This window comes from Somniosus microcephalus, chromosome 8, assembly GCF_052327205.1.
Source record: "Somniosus microcephalus isolate GS21.2 chromosome 8, FLI_Smic_1.0, whole genome shotgun sequence".
NCBI classification, from domain to species: domain Eukaryota; kingdom Metazoa; phylum Chordata; class Chondrichthyes; order Squaliformes; family Somniosidae; genus Somniosus; species Somniosus microcephalus.
The window spans coordinates 79,265,218-79,286,813 of NC_140994.1; the positions used below are offsets into that span (position 1 = coordinate 79,265,218).

Below are 21,596 nucleotides of genomic sequence, written 5' to 3' on the forward strand. Positions count from 1 at the left end.
AGCATCCCCAATCTTAAAAAAAATCCTAGTAAAAGAAGCACGACGAAATCTGCATTAGTAATTAAAAGTTTTCCTCAAAGCTGCTTCCATTGTTTAACAGTTGAAACCTAACCTATTGTCGGTGACAGGAGGAAGCAGCACGGTTGTAAATGTTGGGGGGCGGGGAGCAGTCAAACCGGAAACGGAAACTGAAGACCTACACGACATGTTACATCAAATATTTAGATATAAGCTCACCAGTTACAAGAGATGTTTAAAGTGAGGGGGCGTGAGTGACATTTACATTGTAATGACGTTGAAATAGCTTGGGATGAAAGTGAAGGAGAGGTATTGGTGGAGTTGGTGCTTAATGTGCGAGTCGCTGGAGCAGCAATCTACAAAGCAAATAGAATGTCGAACTGCAGCCAAAGCAGCACAATGCAAGTTGAATAATGCTACGATAAAAATGTACAGTACTCCAGTGAAACCGCGTCTTGTGTACAGTGTCCATTGTTGGCCACTCGGAGACATTCAAGCCCAGCAGGCAATAACCACAAGAGTAATGGGAGAGTCATCTTCGTCTCTCGTCGTCTTACTTAAATTAAGAAATCATAGAACAAGAACAGGCCATTTTGTTCATCAAGTCTATTTTCTACACACTATAATCGTGTTTATCCAGTTGATTTGCTTTCCTAATGGAAGTGGAATAGTCAGAGGTAAGTCTTCCAAAAAACTAAAACGCTGCAAGATTTCTGTGTCCCTAAATCTACTTTCCATTTATATCAGACGGTTCACAATTTGATATTGTGTGTGGTAAACAACTCGTTGCTATCAAATGTAATTTATATCCATAAAACAATGCAATAAAGTGGTTTGATTTTTTTTATCACCATTTGGTTTTAAAGTGTAAAATATGGTTGGGGCACACTCCACTGATGCACAGCACAGAGATCGCCATAGAGTGGATATATTCGCCATTTGTTTTTAAATTGCCCTTGAAGAATTTTTACACTAATACTCTTTAACTGAATGAGAAAAAGGTTCTGAGAATCAAAAACAAGGTTGTAATGTTCACTGGAAACACTCAGCAGGTCAGGCAGCATCAGGGAGAGAGAAACAGTTAACGTTTCAGGTCGGTGACCCTTCGTCAGAACTGGGAAAAGTTAGAGAAGTAACATTTTTAAAAGACAAAGGGAATGATGATGGTCTTTTAATCTCTCCTGCCTTCCATCCTATCACAGACCTTCCCTTTGTTCTTTCCTCTCTTTCCCTGCCCCACACTTGCTTAAAAATCTGTTACTTCTCTAACTTTTTCCAGTTCTGAGAAGGGTCATCGATCTGAAACGTTAACTCTGTTTCTCTCTCCAAGATGCTGCCTGACCTGTCCAGTGTTTCCAGCATTTTCTGTTGTTATTTCAGATTTCCATCATCTGCAGCATTTTGCTATTGTAATGGTTACTGATTCTCATGACTGTCTCACTGAATAACGTTACTGAGAAATAAAGAGGAAAAAATACAGATGCTGGAAATACACAGCAGGTCAATCAGGATCTGTAAAGAGAAAAGATGGGTTAAGATGCTTCATGGATGTCCCCTTCTTCAGAACTGATGGCTAAGAGATGAAGAGGCATTTTAATAAGGTTGGAAAAAGAGAGACAAACGGAAGGATAAAAGGGTGAAAGACTGACAGATACAGCAATCGCAGAGAGTTAATGTATGAAATGACCTACAAACTGCCAGATAGAAAGTGGGTGACATGAAGAACCTGCATTTATATCGCGCCTTTCACGACCTCAGGACGTCCCAAAGCTCTTCACAGCCAATTAAGTGCTTTTGAAGTGTAGTCCCTGTTGTAATGTAGGAAACACAGCAGCCAATTCGCACAGCAAGGTTCCACAAATAGTATTGCGATAATGATCAGATAATCTGTTTTAGTGATGCTGGTTGAGGGATAAACTTTGACCAGGACACCAGATAAACTCCCCTGCACTTCTTCGAATAGTGCCATAGGATCTTTTACATCCACGTGAGAGGGCAGACGGGGCTCAATTTAATATCTCTTCCAAAAAACAGTACCTCCAACAATGCAACACTCCCTCAGCACTGCACTGGAGCGTCAACCTAGATTATGTGCTCAAGTTTCCAGAGTGGGGCTTCAACCCACAACCTTCTGACTCTGGCAAGAGTCAAAGATGGCACGTGATAGATCGTCTGTGAGATATTGCAGATATATAGCAAGGACAAAATAATGTGTTAATGCAGGGGGGCGGGGTGATATGAGTTGTCCACATACGACGAAGGTGTGAGCTATAAAGAAAGAAAACAAATGACAGAAATGCAAGTAAAGCACGGTGGATCTGACACTTGAGGGACGGAAAAAAGAACTGGCCCACACCGAGAGCTCAGACCTGCCAGCAATAACATCTAAACATGATTTTACCCTCTCTTTCCCCTATACAGCCTCTTGTTTGATTCCGTATTTGATAAAAAGTGGCAATCCCACCACCTATACCCTGCAGGACAGTGAGTAATTCTTGTTACTACAAATCGATTTATTCATATAATAATAAAAGCCTTGCATTACCCCATATAATGACGTGAAAGAAAGCCATCATTTCCCGATAGATTTTTTTCTGACTTTGATAACTGGCCTCTCCCAGGGGAAGGAGGCAGAATTGACAAGCAGCTGCCAATCTAAAATTCATGAGGAATCCTGATCCCTTGTGCTCAATCTCAGCAGCAAAGGCAAGTCTGCTGCCTCACAGGTTTTTTTCTAAAGACAAACTTCCCTAAGCAACAGCAATGAGCCTCTAATTAACCTCAGAGTGTGCCTATTTACAGCACTTCATCACAAGGTGTAGTTACGGATGACGGCTCGCACGACTGACCCTTTCTCCCACTTTCAGAATTATCGTTCTACCTGGACCCCCCCCCCCTCTGGCTCTTACCCTCTAGATCTTTTCATTGCAAACTGCCGCCGTGACATTGGCCATCTCCATTTCTCTGCTCCCCTCACTCACTCCAACCTACCTCCCTCTGAACTTGCAGCACTCCATTCTCTCAGATCCAACCCCGATATTGTCATTAAACCTGCTGACAAGGGTGGTGCTGTTGTTGTTTGGCATACCGACCTCTACCTAGCGGAGACTGAACGTCAACTGTCCAACACCTCCTCCTACCTCTACCTGGACCACGACCCCACTACTGAACATCAAGCCACCGTTTCCAAGACTGTCACTGACCTCATCTCCTCTGGAGATCTTCTCCCCACAGCCACCAACCTCATAGTTCCCCAATCCCACACAGCCCGCTTCTACCTCCTTCCCGAGATCCACAAACAGGACTGCCCTGGTAGACCCATAGTTTCAGCCTGTTCTTGCCCCATGAAACTTATCTCTTCCTATCTCGACTCTTTTTTCTCCCCTTGTCCAGTCTCTTCCCACCTACATCCGCAACGCTTCCGATGCCCTCCGCCACTTTAACAGTTTCCAGTTTCCTGGCCCCAACCGCTTCCTTTTCACTATGGACGTACAATCCCTCTACACCTCCATCCCCCACCAGGATGGCCTGAGGGCATGCCACTTCTTCCTTGAACAGAGGCCCAACCAGTCCCCATCCACCACCACCCTCCTCCGCCTGGCTGAACTGGTTCTCACATTGAACAACTTCTCCTTTGACTCCACTCATTTCCTCCAAATCAAAGGTGTTGCTATGGGTACCCGCATGGGTCCTAGCTATGCCTGCCTTTTCGTGGGATATGTGGAACACTCTTTGTTCCAGTCCTACTCGGGTCCCCTCCCTCACCTCTTTTTCCGGTACATTGATGACTGTATCTGTAAGGACTCTATTCCATTCTCCCAGTTTCTCCGTCTCTGCCGCATCTGCTCTGACGATGCCACCTTCCACACCAGTGCTTCCGACATGTCTTCCTTTTTCCTCAACCGGGGATTCCCCTCTACCTTGGTTGACACGGCCCTCGACCGTGTCCATTATATCTCCCGCACTTCTGCCCTCACCCCTGCCCCTCCATCCCGGAACCACGATAGAGTTCCCCTTGTCCCCACCTTTCACCCCACCAGCCTCCACATTCAACGGATCATCCTCCGCCATTTCCGCCACCTCCAGTGTGATCCCACCACCAAACGCATCTTCCCCTCACCTCCCCTTTCAGCATTCCGTAGGGACCGCTCCCTCCGCGACACCCTAGTCCGCTCCTCTATCACCCCCAGCACCCCTTCCCCCAGCACCTTCCCATGCAAGCGCAGGAGATGCAACACATGCCCTTATACTTCCCCCCTTCCCACTGTCCAGGGCCCCAAACACCCCTTCCAGGTGAAACAGCAATTTACTTGTACTTCTTGCAATTTAATATACTGTAATCGCTGCTCACAATGTGGTCTCCTCTACATTGGGGAGACCAAACGCAGATTGGGTGACCGCTTTGCGGAACACCTCCGTTCAGTCCGTAAGGGTGACCCCGAGCTTCCGGTCGCCTGTCACTTTAATTCACCACTCCATTCCCACTCAGACCTCACCGTCCTCGGCCTCTTGCATTGTTCCACGGAAGCTCAGCGTAAGCTCGAGGAACAGCACCTCATCTTTTGATTAGGCAAGTTACAGCACTCTGGACTCAACATAGAGTTCAACAATTTCAGATCATAACCTCTGCCCCTATCACATATATATTTTTAATCCACACTTTTTGTTTGTGCTTGCTTTTTTTTTCTTCCCTCCCACATGGCAGCTGTCTTTCATTCTGCCAGCGCAATTCACACTTCATCTAGAGCCATCCTTTATTTCTTAACCTGTCACATTACCATCTCCTCTTGCCTTGAGTATCTCTTAATGCCTCGTCTTCTCCTGCCTTCCATCCTATCACAGACCTTCCCTTTTGTTCTTTCATCCCCTCCCCCATTTCCCAGCCCCTAAACTTGCTTTAAAATCTGTTCCTTTTCCTGCTTCTTTCCAATTCTGACGAAAGGTCTTCGACCTGAAACCTTAACTCTGTTTCTCTCCCCACAGATGCTGCCTGGCTTGCTGAGTTTTTCCAGCGTTTTCTGTTGTTATTTCAGATTTCCAGCATCCGCAGTATTTTGCTATTGTGTAGCTACGGAGGTTGGTCAGGTTTCTGCTCTGGTTCAATTCAACTCTGTGGCCTTAAAGAGTTAGGTGATGTTAAACACAGTTCACAGACAGCTTTTCGCAAGAAAAGTTTGTTTTACAGCTATTGGCTATTAAAACTCAAACAATCCCCCACTATTATGCATTTCTCTCCTGTTGTAATAAACCAACATATCCTTTCACGTACTGTGAGTAGAAGGTGGGTAGTGGTGTTCTACAAGGATGAGTGCTGGGACCACTGCTGTTCACAATTTACTTTAACAATTTAGACTTAGGAATCCAAAACACAATTTCTAAATTTGCAGATGACACCAAATTGGGGGGGATAGTCAATACTGAGGAGAACTGCAACAAGTTACAGGAGGACATTAATAAACTTGCAGAATGGACATATCACTGGCAAATGAAGTTCAACATTTTGGTAGGAAGAATAGGGAGGTCACTTATTACTTGGAGGGTGCGAGTCTAGGTGGGGTGGAGGAACAAAGGGAGTACAAATACACAAATCACTAAAAGTTGTGACACAGATTAGCAAGGCCATAAAAAAAGCAAACCAAGCACTCGGGTTTATTTCTGGAGGGATTGAATTGAAAAGTAGGGAAGTTATGCTAAACCTGTATCGAACCTTGGTTAGACCCCACTTAGAGTACTGTGTACAGTTCTGGTCGCCATATTATAAAAAGGATATAGAGGCACTGGAGAGGGTGCAGAGAAGATTTACAAGGATGATACCAGAAATGCGAGCGTATACATATCAGGAAAGGATTAACAGGCTGTGTCTCTTTTCTTGAAAAAAGGCTGAGGGGTGACCTAATAGAGGTCTTTAAAATTATAAAAATTTTTGATAGAGTGGATACAGAGAGACTGTTTCCACTTGTGGGGAAGAGCATAACTAGAGGCCATCAATATAAGATAGTCACCAAGAAATCCAATAGGGAATTCAGAAGAATAATCTTTACCCAGAGTGGTGAGAATGTGGAACTCGCTACCACAGGGAGTGGTTGAAGTGAATAGTAAAGATGTATTTAAGGGGAGGCTGGACAAGCATATAAGGGAGAAGGGAATAGAGGGTTATGCTGATAGATTTAGATGAGGAAAGACGGGAGAAGGCTCAAATGGAGCATAAACGCCGGCATGGACTGGTTGGGCTGAATGGCCTGTTTCTTTGCCGTATATCCTATGTAATCTCAACAACAACTTGTATTTATGTAGCACTTTTAATGCTTCACAGGAGTATTATAAAACAAAATTTGACACCGAGCCACATAAGGAGACACTAGGACAGGTGACCAAAAGCTTGGTCACAGAGGTAGGTTTTAAGAAGTGACTTAAAGGAGGAAAGATAGGTAGTGAGGCGGAGAGGTTTAGGCAGGGAATTCCAGAGCTTAGGCACGGCCACCAATAGTTGAACGATTAAAATTGGGGATGCTCAAGAGGCCAGAATTAGTAGTCTCTAGTAGTTAAAAATAGGTGTGATTAAATACTTTTGAGATTTGACTTTCAGTATTTAAATTCCACACCTGTTCTTTCCTGTAAACTCAACAAAACACACCTCTTACATTAAATTCATACATTTTTAGGTAACTATACAGAGCCAGAGAACAATTAATAAAACTTTGGGGGCAGTCTAAAATATTGCAATTTTTGCTGCAGAAAATGTTCCTGCAATTTTCAAAGAAATCATTATGTCAAATTATGCTTGAAGGAGGCATCATGAACAGGAAGTGGCCGACAGATCCGGCTCATGTAGGATATAGCTCTCAAATTCGCCAGCGCTGTTGTAGAGAAGAGTATACATGTATTATTATTTTTTTTTAAATTTGCCTCTCAGTCTGCACAATCAGTGGTGACTCCGACTACCCGCCTTGCACCCAGTCAATGTGCTGAGGGCAGACTGTGACCTCGTCCCATAATCCCTCGGCACGGCGGACGAGCGCTCGAATTGCGGGAACTGCAGTGACACCGAGTAGCAGGACAGGGGCGGAATGGCGGCCGTTGTAGCTCTGAGTGCCGGCTTGCTCGGTAGGAGGCTCGGAGGGCTGATGAGCGGCCCCTGGGCTGTCAGGTGAGTGCGATAAACAGGGCGGGCGGGAATTAGTTGCTTGCAGCCCCCCGCGCGCGCTTTTGCTGGCGAGCTCGGCGCGCGCTGGGCCTGGGGCTCCAGGCCATTGTCCCCGGGGCTGCGGGCACACGCCGCCTGGGCTCGCGTTCCATTCCCCGCAACATTGTGGCGAGGAGCAGCAAATGCTACAGTCTGGCCTCACTGTAACCTTCTGTGAATGGAGCGGGGGGTCTGATGGCCGACACCCGTAGCCTGAACCTGGCCCCTCTCCATAAATGTTGACTAGCCCGCTCTGAGTTTCCAGTTTACTCTGAAACATGCTCTTACCACCCCCCCCTTCAATAAAACAAATTCCTGCCCTGCCCCCCTGCAACATATCCCTCCGCCCCCCCCCCAAACATATCCCTCCCCCCCAAACATATCCCTCCCCCCCCAAACATATCCCTCCCCAACACATCCCTCCCCTGCCCCCCCCAAACACACCCCTCCCCTGCCCCCCCCCCAAACACATCCCTCCCCTGCCCCCCCAAACACATCCCTCCCCTGCCCCCCCCAAACACATCCCTCCCCTGCCCCCCCCCCAAACACATCCCTCCCCTGCCCCCCCCCAAACACATCCCTCCCCTGCCCCCCCCCCTCCCAAACACATCCCTCCCCCCCCCCCCAAACACATCCCTCCCCCCCCCCCAAACACATCCCCCCCCCCCCCAAACACATCCCTCCCCCCCCCCCCCCCCAAACACATCCCTCCCCCCCCCCCAAACACATCCCTCCCCTGCCCCCCCCCAAACACATCCCTCCCCTGCCCCCCCCCAAACACATCCCTCCCCTGCCCCCCCCCAAACACATCCCTCCCCTGCCCCCCCCAAACACATCCCTCCCCTGCCCCCCCCCCCAAACACATCCCTCCCCTGCCCCCCCCCAAACACATCCCTCCCCTGCCCCCCCCAAACACATCCCTCCCCTGCCCCCCCCAAACACATCCCTCCCCTGCCCCCCCCAAACACATCCCTCCCCTGCCCCCCCCAAACACATCCCTCCCCTGCCCCCCCAAACACATCCCTCCCCTGCCCCCCCAAACACATCCCTCCCCTGCCCCCCCCCAAACACATCCCTCCCCTGCCCCCCCCCAAACACATCCCTCCCCTGCCCCCCCCAAACACATCCCTCCCCTGCCCCCCCCAAACACATCCCTCCCCTGCCCCCCCCAAACACATCCCTCCCCTGCCCCCCCCAAACACATCCCTCCCCTGCCCCCCCCAAACACATCCCTCCCCTGCCCCCCCCAAACACATCCCTCCCCTGCCCCCCCCAAACACATCCCTCCCCTGCCCCCCCCAAACACATCCCTCCCCTGCCCCCCCCAAACACATCCCTCCCCTGCCCCCCCAAACACATCCCTCCCCTGCCCCCCCCAAACACATCCCTCCCCTGCCCCCCCCAAACACATCCCTCCCCTGCCCCCCCCAAATACATCCCTCCCCTGCCCCCCCAAACACATCCCTCCCCTGCCCCCCCCAAACACATCCCTCCCCTGCCCCCCCCAAACACATCCCTCCCCTGCCCCCCCCCAAACACATCCCTCCCCTGCCCCCCCCAAACACATCCCTCCCCTGCCCCCCCCAAACACATCCCTCCCCTGCCCCCCCCAAACACATCCCTCCCCTGCCCCCCCCAAACACATCCCTCCCCTGCCCCCCCCAAACACATCCCTCCCCTGCCCCCCCCAAACACATCCCTCCCCTGCCCCCCCCCAAACACATCCCTCCCCTGCCCCCCCAAACACATCCCTCCCCTGCCCCCCCCAAACACATCCCTCCCCTGCCCCCCCCCAAACACATCCCTCCCCTGCCCCCCCAAACACATCCCTCCCCTGCACCCCCCAAACACATCCCTCCCCTGCACCCCCCAAACACATCCCTCCCCTGCACCCCCCCCCCCCAAAACACATCCCTCCCCCCAAAACACATCCCTCCCCCCCAAACACATCCCTCCCCTGCCCCCCCAAACACATCCCTCCCCTGCACCCCCCAAACACATCCCTCCCCTGCACCCCCCAAACACATCCCTCCCCTGCACCCCCCCCCCCAAAACACATCCCTCCCCCCAAAACACATCCCTCCCCCCAAAACACATCCCTCCCCTGCCCCCCCAAACACATCCCTCCCCTGCCCCCCCAAACACATCCCTCCCCTGCCCCCCCAAACACATCCCTCCCCTGCACCCCCAAACACATCCCTCCCCTGCACCCCCAAACACATCCCTCCCCTGCACCCCCCAAACACATCCCTCCCCTGCACCCCCCAAAACACATCCCTCCCCCCAAAACACATCCCTCCCCCCAAAACACATCCCTCCCCTGCCCCCCCCCCAAACACATCCCTCCCCTGCCCCCCCCAAACACATCCCTCCCCTGCCCCCCCCAAACACATCCCTCCCCTGCCCCCCCCAAACACATCCCTCCCCTGCCCCCCCCCAAACACATCCCTCCCCTGCCCCCCCCCCCAACACATCCCTCCCCTGCCCCCCCCCAAACACATCCCTCCCCCCCCCCCCCCCAAACACATCCCTGCCCCCCCCCAAACACATCCCTCCCCTGCCCCCCCCCAAACACATCCCTCCCCTGCCCCCCCCAAACACATCCCTCCCCTGCCCCCCCCCAAACACATCCCTCCCCTGCCCCCCCCCAAACACATCCCTCCCCTGCCCCCCCAAACACATCCCTCCCCTGCCCCCCCAAACACATCCCTCCCCTGCCCCCCCCCCCCCCCAAACACATCCCTCCCCTGCCCCCCCCAAACACATCCCTCCCCTGCCCCCCCCAAACACATCCCTCCCCTGCCCCCCCCAAACACATCCCTCCCCTGCCCCCCCAAACACATCCCTCCCCTGCCCCCCCCAAACACATCCCTCCCCTCCCCCCCCCAAACACATCCCTCCCCTCCCCCCCCCAAACACATCCCTCCCCTCCCCCCCCCAAACACATCCCTCCCCTGCCCCCCCCAAACACATCCCTCCCCTGCCCCCCCCCAACACATCCCTCCCCTGCCCCCCCCAAACACATCCCTCCCCTGCCCCCCCAAACACATCCCTCCCCTGCCCCCCCCCCCCCAAACACATCCCTCCCCTGCCCCCCCCCCCCCCCAAACACATCCCTCCCCTGCCCCCCACCCCCAAACACATCCCTCCCCTGCCCTCCCAAAAACATATCCCTCTCCTTCTTCCCCCCCCCCCCCCCCCCTCCAAAAAAAAATCCCTCCCAACTTTCCCATGCTGGGATTGGGGGCAACGCTGTGTGCTTCTCCGTTTCATTTGGATATGTCTACCTGTTCAGGTGGATGTAAAAGAGCCTGTGGCACTATTTTGGAGAAGAGCAGGCAATTTTCCTCTCCCAGTTAACAATGATCCCTCAACCAACCCCACCAAAAGAAATCTCCAGATTATCTGGTCATTCATGTATTTGTTGTTTGTGGAACCTTGTCTTGTATGAAACAGTGGTCAGGTTAGCTAATTAATCATTAGTGACTGCATTTCAAAAGATAATGCACTCCCTGTGAAGAGCATTGGGATGTCCTGAGGATGGGAAAGTTGCTGTTGAAATGCAAGTTCTTTTCTCTTTCTGGCAAGGTGCATTTCATGGAATTCACGGGGCTCTCACAAGCCCTCAAAGAGGGGGAAATTGCTTGTGGTTGGTGGTTTTGAATCAGGAACTGCAGTCCACTGAATGCTGCAGTGCCTCAGAAATACATGTGGTGGTTTTAACTGTTATAATTAAAATGTTTTGCTAATTGAATCTGGAATTTGCTGTAATTAGGAAAATGTTTCAAGCTGAGTGTCTACTGATTCACTAGGTGAGCAGTGACCCTTTTTGTGTAATGTAGTTCATGTTACAGTTACTTATTGTCTAAAGGTATCTGTTTGGATGGCCCACTCCATTTCCCTATAGAAAGGAGGCACTTGTTGGAGCTGCATTGCCTTTGAGGGAAGAAAGACTTACATTTATATAACGCCTTTCATGACCACCGGGCGTCTCAAAGCGCTTTACAGCCAATGTGTAGTCACTGTTGTAATGTGGGAAACACGGCAGCCAATTTGGGCACAGCAAGCTCCCACAAACAGCAATTTGATAATGACCAGATAATCTGTTTTTTAGTGATTGTTGATTGAGGGATAAATATTGGCCAGGACACCGTGGAGAACTCCCCTGCTCTTCCTGGAAATAGTGCTGTGGGATCTCGCCACCTGAGAGAGCAGACGGGGCCTCGGTTCAACGTCTCATCCGAAAGACGGCACCTCAGACAGTGCAGCACTCCCTCAGCACTGCATTGGAGTGTCAGCCTAGATTTTTGTGCTCAAGTCCCTGGAGTGGGACTGGAACCCACAACCTTCTGACTCGGGTGAGAGTGCTACCCACTGAGCCACGGCTGACACCACCTGACAGAAGGCACTTATTGTTAGATCCGTGATTTAGAGGATATGCTGTTATAAAATAATCACACGGATACTGTACATCAACAATAAACAGGTCTTTACTGGAGGAGGGTAGTCTCACGACTGGGGTACAGAGGCATGCGCAAAGCTTATATACCAGTGTGGTCACTGCCGGTACTACAGTATACAGGAGCTGTAAAAGTAGTTCTGACTTAAAGGCACATACACTACAATTCTTCCCCTTTTAGATTAGTAGTACCCCTAATATTCAAATAACAATTAACATTTTTAACATGTACATTAAACAACAAAAGTCATTTATAGATTCAGTCTTTGGGGCGGCTTCCTGACCCTTTCGGGATAGCGCCTTTCCGGAGGTTCTTGTTCTTGGTGCAGAGGCGATTCTGACTCCTTTTCATCGGGTAGTTCATCGGGTTCCACTGCTACTGGGTCTGAAGTAGATGCTACCGGTATGTCGGGTTCATCCCCAGGTACTCGAGACATGGGGTTGACGCGTTCCTGTGACGCTAAGATCTGATCGACGTGGCATCTCACAATGTTCTCCCCAACATCCACTGTGTACATTAATGGCCCCTGCCTTGTACATATCGTTCCGGGTTGCCATTTCTCTGTTTGATAGTCACGGGCCAAGACTGGTTGCCCTACATTGAAGCTCCTTGTCGGCTTCTCATTGATGTGCTGGAATTGTTTGTCCTCAACATTTCTTTGCACATTTGGTCTGAGCAAGTCCAGACGAGATCTCAACCTTCGGTTAAAGAACATCATGGCTGGGGTCTGGTTGGTAACTGCATGTGTCACGTTTCGGTAGGCTAATAAGAAATTGTCCATCTTATGCTGTAGTGGAATTTCATCATTGCACATGGCCTTTATCGCCTTCTTAAAGGTTTGTACAAACCTCTCGGCCAATCCATTTGTGGCTGGATGATACGGGGCGGATGTGTAATGCCTTACCCCATTCCTTCTCATAAATTTTTGGAACTCGTTGGACACAAACTGTGGTCCATTATCAGAGCAAATCTGCTCTGGCAAACTGTTTCTGGCAAATATGGTCCATAGGACTGCAATCGTTTTCTCTGTAGTGGTTGAAGACATCTTTATCACCTCAGGCCACTTTGAATGAGCATCCACTGCTATTAAGAACATTGAGTCCATGAATGGACCAGCAAAATCAATATGCACCCGTTGCCATGGAGAGGAGGGCCACTCCCATGGGTGTAGAGGGGCATGTGGTGGTGCATTTTGGACCTTCTGGCTTCCTAAGCAGCTCTTAGTTAGGTCTTCGATTTGTTGATCGATTCCCGGCCACCACACATATGCCCTAGCTAGGCTTTTCATTTTCACTCCCCCCAGATGACCTTCATGCAGCTCATTTAGCACTCTCTCCCTTAACTTGGGTGGAATCACCACTCTGGATCCACACATCACTGTCCCCTGGCATACTGACAGCTGTTCTCTCCTGGATGAGAATGCTGGCAACAGTGAGTCTCCATGTGCTGGCCATCCCCTCACCATCAATTCATATACCCGCGTCAGCATCGGATCATTTCGGGTCTCCTCTGTATCCGCGTTTGTTACTGGCAATCGTTCAATTATTGACGAATAAAATATCTCTAAGGTCCACTGCTGGTGCTTCCTCCACAGTAGGCAGTGGCAGGCACGATAGCCCATCAGCGTTCCCATGCTGTTTCGTGCCTTTATATTCTATTTCATATTGATTCGCCCCTAGAAACAGGGACCATCTTTGTAACCACTGTGCAGTCATCACTGGAATGCCCTTCTTAGGATTAAAGATGGAGACAAGTGGTTGGTGGTCAGTCAGCAAGGTGAACTTCTGCCCATGCAGATAGTGGTTGAATTTTTTTACTCCCCATACTAGGCTGAGGGCCTCCCTGTCAATCTGGGCGTAGTTGCGCTCGGCTGAGGTTAGTGACCGAGACGCAAAGGCTACTGGCCTCTCCAACCCGTCTGGGAATTTGTGCGACAGCACCGCTCCAATACCGTAGGGTGATGCATCACATGCCAAACGAATTGGTAATGCTGGGTTTAAATGGGCCAACACCTCTTTTGATGTGATCCCACTTCCATGGTACCCCTGTTTGCAGTAGGGTGTTCAGTGGGTGTAATACCGTAGACAAATTTGGTAAGAACTTGTGGTAGTAGTTTACCAGCCTGAGGAACGACCTCAGTTGTGACACATTTTCCGGTGCTGGAGCCTTGACTACTGCCTCAATCTTGTCAGGGGACTTATGTAACCCCTCTTCATCGATGACGTGGCCACAATACGAGATCTGTTTCTGGAAAAACTCGCACTTGTGGCGATTAGCTCGTAGCCCATAGTCCTTTAATCTGGTGAGCACCTCCTCCAAGTTGGCGTGATCACCGTCATTTTCGCCCGTGACCAAGATGTCGTCCAAATAACACTGGGTCCCTGGAATCCCTTGCAGGACCTGATCCATCGCCCTTTGCCAGATAGCCGGAGCCGAGGCTACTCCAAACACCAGCCGGTTGTATTGGTAGAGACCTTTATGAGTGTTGATCGTAAGTTATTGTTTCGAAGCTTCTTCTACCTCCATTTGCAAGTACGCCTGGGCTAGATCAATTTTGGTGAAGCGTTTACCTCCAGATAGCGAGGCGAAAATATCCTCAATTCGTGGAAGAGGATATTGCACCATGTCAAGGACTGGGTTCACTGTCACCTTAAAATCCCCACAGATGCGGACCTTCTTTGGTTCCCCAGGCATATTACTCAACGACCTCTTCATTACAGGAACGATGGGTGTAGCCCACTCGCTCCAGTCCACTTTGGACAGTACTCCTGAACGTTCCAACCCTTCCAGCTCTGCTTCAACAGCTGGTCTGATCGCATAAGGCACTGGTCTGGCCTTCAGAAACTTTGGGCTTGCATTTTCCTCTATTTTAATCGATGCTGTTACTCCTTTTAGTGTTCCTAGTCCTTCCTGGAACACTTCTTTTGCGTCGGTTAGCATTTTTGACAGTCGTCCAGGTGTGACGTCGTCATCCTTTTCGGCCTCCACATTCAGTGCCTGTATGGAATGCCAATCTAATTGTATCTTCCGGATCCATTCACGTCCTAGCAGTGGTGGTCCTCCATCTGGCAATACATATATATCCATTTTAGGTATTTCCTGGCCTTTATATGTCACTTTCACCCTCATTTTTCCTTTGGGGTAGACTTTTTGCCCCGTATACGTCTTCAAGACAATCTCTGTAGCTTTCAAGGGTATGTGTGAAAATAGCCGCTTGTAGTCTCTTTGATTTATGGCTGTTAGAGCTGACCCTGTGTCCAATTCCATTTTCACTTGGACTCCGTCTATCTTGAGTGTAACCCAGATAGTCTGGTGATCCTCCATTTTGGTTACCTTATGTAGTTTCAGACAACCCAGCTCCTTGCTTCCGGAGTCTGTGTCACTTTTCTGTTCGTCTGAACCACTGTCCATCACCTGGTGTACCTTTTTGTACTTCTCCTGTGGAGATTTCTTACTGTTGGTTTTCTTCCCAGACCTGCAGACTCTTGCTATGTGTCCTGCTTTCCCACACTGTCTGCACACTTGGTCCTTGAACCAACAGTCTTTCTGGTCATGTGTTGTTCTGCCGCAGCGATAGCACTTCCCTGTTCCATAGGACATTTCATTGGTGCCATATTCTTGCGGTCTCCGTTGTATCTCTGCAGCGCCCCTTGCGGCTGCTTCGTGTGATACTGCCATACTGAAAGCTTTGTCCAGCGTAAGGTCCTTTTCTGATAGAAGCCGTTTCTGGGTTCCTTCACTTTGTAGCCCACACACAAACTTGTCCCTTAACGTATCTGCTAGTCCCGCTCCAAACTGGCAGTGTTTCGATAGCTTGCGCAGTTCTGTTAGGTACTCAGCATTGCTTTCGTCTTTGTGTTGGTTCCTTTTATGGAACTTAAATCGTTCTGCTATCAGCAGCGGTGTGGGGTTTAAGTGGTCCTGTAGGATTTCTACTATGCTTTCAAAATTCTTGTTTACCGGCTTCTCTGGGGTTATTAGATTTCGCAGTAACCCATAAGTTTTGCACCCATGGAATTTAACAGAACCAGTGCTTTATTAGCATCTGGCACTTCATTTGCCCTGCAGTACACCTCAATATGTTCCACATATGTCGCCCAATCTTCGACTTCATTGTCGAACGTAGAGATACTGCCACTCTTCGGCATCCTTGAGTGTGAGTTAACTGTCAAAAATGGCGCCTCCCGTGCTTCCCCTTCTTCTCCGCTGGCACAAAATGGCGTCTCCCGCGCTTTCCTTCCTTCCCGCGCTCGCCCTTCTTCTCCGCTGCGGCTTCTAAAAATGGCGTCTCCCGCGCTCTTCCTTCTTTGCGGCTCAATGGCGCCTCCCGCGCTCCCCTTTCTTCGCCCCGCGGACCCTGTTCAGCCCGTGAGCCCTGGCTGTGTTCTGCTTTTTTTTTTTTCGACACCGCTCAGTCTAGAACCCGGCTGTTTCTTTACCCTCTCGCTCTCCGGTTTATTTTCTTCTTCTCGACGCCGCTCGGTGTTCAACCCCCGGCTGCGCCCTGCGCTCTTCACCCTTTGTCTTACCCAGTCGACGCTGGTCGGCTTTCTCTCCGCCGTCGGTCGGCTCCAGCCGCCGCTGCTCGGGAAGCGTCTGCGCTGGACCTGTCGTCTGTCTCTTGCTGCTCGTCGTGGCTGGGGAACCAAGCCCGGCTCTCCGCAGCCTCCCCTGCGAAGTTCAATCGCTGCCTGACGGCTGGGTGGGTGCTCGTGGTTGACGCCCGTGTTCCTGGCCTCGACTATATATTTTTTTGTTGCAGTTAGATTCGAATCGACACTCGTCGCCACTGTTAGATCTGTGATTTAGAGGATATGCTGTTATAAAATAATCACACGGATGCTGTACATCAACAATAAACAGGTCTTTACTGGAGGAGGGTAGACTCACGACTGGGGTACAGAGGCATGTGCAAAGCTTATATACCGGTGTGGTCACTGCCGGTACTACAGTATACAGGAGCTGTAAAAGTAGTTCTGACTTAAAGGCACATACACTACACTTATGATGTATCTTGGTGGGATTGGAAATCCCATAAATTAAGGGTCATTCCAAAATAGTATGTTCGCCACACTTGTGTGTTTCCAAGCTGGTGGAGGCCTGAAAAGTTGAGGACATTGCATGATTTGCAGAAAGGCAGAAAATCACAAATGCTTTGCTGAAATAAATTGTCACCCCAGTCTGATGCTGGATTTATAATCAAGGCCCCTAGTTTACAGTGACTGAACCAATAAGCCAAAATCAGCTATTCCCTGGATTTCTGCCACTGTTTTGGGATTGGTTTTGGTGATTCCATCCATTTTTTTTGTGGAATTGGAAAAACTAGTGGCCTTGCTTGTAATTTAGAATGGGACGACTATTTCCTGCATTGCATCTTGCAAAGGTGTGTCCATGAGGTGATTGGTTCACAACACCGCTGTCTGTTTGCTGAAACATAGGTAGGTGGGAAAAGGTACCAATCAGCGCAAAATGAACCAATCAAATGGCTCAAATTGTTTTCAGTGTCAACTTGGCTCAGTTGGTGGAACTGTAGCCTCCAAGTCAGAAGTCTTTGGATTCAAGCCGCAGTTTGGACTTGAGGCTGACCCTTCAGTGCAGCACTGAGAGAGTGCTGCATTGTTGGCGAGTGCCACCTTTCAGATGAAACGTTAAACTGAGGCTCCGTCTGCCTGCTCAAGTGCGCGTAAAAGATCCCGTGACACTATTTGAAGAAGTCTTCTTCCAGCCAGCATTCCTCCTTTAACCAACATCACCAAAATAAAACCCCAGATTAGCTGGTTATCCATTCATTTTGCTGTTTGTGGAATGTGTACAAATTGGCTGCTGTGTTTATCTACATAACAACAGTGATTTTATATTTCAAAAATAAGCTACTGGTTGTAATGCGCTTTGGGAAGTACTTGGGGCATAACAAGTTGCTTAAATTAATTTAAGTTTTTTGTTTCGAGTCATTTTGATGGCCTTGTTGCTTTTGAATACACTGCGTTATACATCCCTAAATTATCAAAGTAGCTGAAAGAGGAGGATGGATTAGTTGGGCGTAGGCCGGCTGAGGAGGAATATTGTTGGTGACTTTGTATAGGGTGGTCTTAATACTGTAGCACTGCTGAAGGACAACAACAAGGAGAGACGAGCAAAAAGAAAACGAGTAAGATACAAATTAACAGATCCAGACATCCAAATGATATGAGAGCCATATAGAAAGAGGGAGAGAGTGGAGCCCAACCAGAAAGGACACAAAGAACTGGAGGGTGGGGGGCAAAGCAGGGAAACAATTATGGGAAGAGTTACAATTTGTTTTGCCTGATTTAACACCATGGGAAATGCACCTTTAAGGAAGGAGTCTCTTGCCTCAAAAATATCTTGCTGCACCTCACACTGTCTGTACTTCCTATGTAGATATCCTACTCCTCCATTCCTGCTACTGAAAACCCCACCAATACATTTAGCTTTTTTTAAATAATGAAAAGTTTTGTTGCCGCATGACTGTGTTCCAATTCCACTCGGCCTTAAAATGAACCTGCTTCACACCAGATTGATGGATCAACACTGCACTTCCCTGTACAGGAGGTTAATGTCACTGTAACCTCTTGGCAGGTCAAAAATATTCTTGCAAACAAAATACTTTGGGGAGATTTATTAATTGCACTCTTGCCTCTGCGTCAGAAGGGACTTGAGCGCCTAATCTCGGCTGAGAATCGGAGGTGCCGTCTTTTGGATGAGGGTCGTCTGCCCTCTTAAGTGGATGTGAAAGATCCCACGGTTCTGTACAAAGAGGAGCAGGAGATTTCTCCCAGCGTCCTGACCAACATTTATCCTTCAACCAACACCACTAAAAACCGATTCAGTGGTCATTCATCTCGTTGCTGTTGTGGGACCTTGCTGTATACAAATGGGGTGCCGTGCTTTCCAGCAAGGCAACAGTAACTGCACTTTAAAAAGTAATTAATTGGCTGTGAAACACTTTGGGATTCCTGAGGACGTGAAAGGTGCTATATAAATGCAAATGTTGCATCTTGTTATCGAAAAATGCCAGTTCTGAGAAATGTGCTTGACAGATTGAAGGTTACCCTGAATATATTTTTGTCTGACTATTCTCATAAATGAGCCCTTGGTCCTTGAGTGTTCACACTTGCTCCAATATCTAGGTACATTTTGATAGCATATCTAGGATAATGAATAGAAAAGCTTTCTTTAGATTGGCTTTGACTCCTGGTTCTATCCAGTGCCTCCACAGGATCCTCCTTGTGACTTTGGTAAGCAGCAGACTGTCACAACACGAGATTTATTTTTTTAGTTGGGCTTTAATTGCCAACCAAAGTTACCAAATAACTCAACAAGCAAGTAAATAAACAGCAATTAATGGCCTGGAATTTGCAGTTGTAATGGCGGCGAAACTGTCAGCCTTTGCCGTCATTACAAATGTCAATCTGACTGCAACTTCTGGAGTCTGCACATGCGCAGTTAAACGTGGAAATCCAGAAGTTGCTGTCAGTCATTCCCTGCTCCTCCACAGGGCGCGCTGTTGAACTCTACGGAGCTGGCAATCCATTGAAATCACCGAACTGGCGAAAACTTCCCCTTTTACGCTGGAATATCGCTGTTAAAAACCCCTGAAAAAGTTGAGCCTTGTTGAAGGAGGTGTAACTGGGTTTTTAATGGCATACTGAGTCATAATTACTGCTGAACAACTGTTCTGGCCCTGAAAAACTAATTTTACATTTGTGGAATGTCAAATTTTTCCATTATGATATAAAAATTTTATGGTTTTTAATATTTTTTAAAACATTGTGATAAGCTTCTACCGTAATCCCATGTAGAACTCTCGTCTGAGTCAGAAGGTTGTGGGTTTAAGTCCCACTCCAGAAACTTAAATTCAAAAATCTAGGCTGACACTCCAGTGCAGTACTGAGGGAGCACTGCACTGTTGGAGGTGCTGTCTTTCGAATGAGATGTTAAAATGCGGCCCTGTCTGCTCGGTCAGGTGTACGTAAAAGATCCCATGTCACTATTTCGTAGAAGAGCAGGGGAGTTATTCCTGGTATCCAGGCTAATATTTATCCCTCAATTAACATCACTAAAACAGATAATCTGGTCATTATCACATTACTGTTTGTGGGAGTTTGCTGTGCGCACATTGGCTGCCGCGTTTCCTACATTACGACAATGACTACACTTTACAGCCACTTTTTTTTAAAGTGCCTTGGGACGTCCTGAAGCCGTGAAATGCGCTATATAAATACAAGTCTTTTTTTGTATGGCGTGAATGTTACTTGTCACTTATCAGCCCAAGCCTGGATGTTGTCCAGATCTTGCTGCATGTGGGCACGGACTGCTTCATTATCTGAGGGGTTGCGAATGGAACTGAACACTGTTCAATCATCAGCGAACATCCCCATTTCTGACCTTATGATGGAGGGAAGGTTGTTGATGAAGCAGCTGAAGATGTTTTGGCCTGGGACTCTGCCCTGAGGAACTCCTGCGGCGATGCCCTGGGGCTGAGATGATTGGCCTCCAACAACCACAACCATCTTCCTTTGTGCTAGGTATGACTCCAGCCAGTGGAGAGTTTTCCCCCTGATTCCCCTTGACTTCAGTTTTACTAGGACTCCTTGATGCCACACTCGGTCAAATGCTGCCTTGATGGCAAGGGCAGTCACTCTTGCCTCACATCTGGAATTCAGCTCATTTGCCTGTGTTTGGACCAAGGCTATAATGAGGTCTGGAGCCCAGGCAAGTGGATAACAAGCTAATATTACATAAATATCTTTGTGTCATTACTCATGAGGCAGAAGATTTAGCTCAATGAGGTATTTGCCCTGCCTTGCTCAGTGTTTCTTCTCTCCTGACAAAGACTTTACAAATCACTTACAACTTCCTTTCTCTCTCACGATTTTAGGTTTTGCTCATTGGACAGATTTTCTTTGCATCCCATTGTATTACATAGCCACTAAAACTTCTTTTCTGAATGGTCCATATCATATTTACGACTAACGGAAGGTTTATCACCGATGTTGAACGGAAATACACTTTTACCATCTTGATTTTTTTTTAGTTTTTGTATTGCCAATTAACAGAGAATCGTAACAGGAATTTTTCTTTATCTGATACAGTTGCAGCAGTGTGTGCTCAGCAATAAGAAGACTGTCATTGGATAAGTCCCCCTTCACCCCTCCGAAGCGGCCGCTCAACGCTTACCTGCGCTACATGGTGGAACAGCAACAGATTTTATTTAAAGACAATCCAGGTAAAAATAATTCTAAATGGAAATCATTTTGGTAATAAAGGATGCAGTACACTTCCGGCATGAGACTATGCATCTGTAACTGTTTTATTGGCAGGTTTTTTTTCTTTGTGTCCTGGCTGTGAATCCTCTTACAAGCAGCATCGAAAAGTGTGAAGACTTGGTTGTATCTCTCCATTTTTTTTTTAAACATCATGTCCTGGCCATGTTCCCCCTAATTTTCTTTGGGTGCCGTGCCCAATCAAAAGCCAGTCCCAGGCTGTGCAGGACCGGCAAACAGCTGTGCAGCTTAGAGGGGACGTTGGTCCTGGCCTGTATTTAGCTCTCAACTGATGCCACTTTTATTTTTTTTTAAAACAGATGATCTGATCATTATCTGTGGGATCTTGCTGTGCGTAAATTGGCTGCCGCTATTCCCTACATTACAACAGTGACCACACTTCAAAAGTATTTCATTGGCTGCAAAGTGCTTTGGGTCATCCTGAGGTTGTGAAAGGTGCTATATAAAAACAAGTCTTTCTCTTCGTTCTGCTAATTATTATTGTTTTTGTATGTTGGTGCTGCACTGAATCTCTTGTCAATACAATAGCATTTAGAACAGGAGTGGCCAGTTAGCATCTTACAAGTTGCATATGGCTCTTTTGTGATTGGTTAATCCTGATGTGTGAGATACAGATTGGCCACAATAAAA

The 21,596-nt window shown here is 48.6% G+C and overlaps 1 protein-coding gene across 2 annotated transcripts in view; it reads left to right on the top strand.

Moving 5' to 3' along the window:
• The first annotated feature begins 6,876 nt into the window (after positions 1–6,876).
• The window catches only part of tfam (transcription factor A, mitochondrial), a 58,704-nt gene continuing 43,984 nt past the window's right edge, over positions 6,877–21,596 (top strand). For both annotated transcript variants that reach the window (XR_015079252.1, XM_085994906.1), the window contains exons 1-2: positions 6,877–7,165; positions 20,775–20,908. Coding sequence is in view for 1 of the 2 variants with exons in the window: in XM_085994906.1 (XP_085851032.1) it covers positions 7,086–7,165; positions 20,775–20,908 (214 nt within the window). In the remaining variant the exon portion in view is untranslated. The remainder of the gene's footprint in view (positions 7,166–20,774; positions 20,909–21,596) is intronic.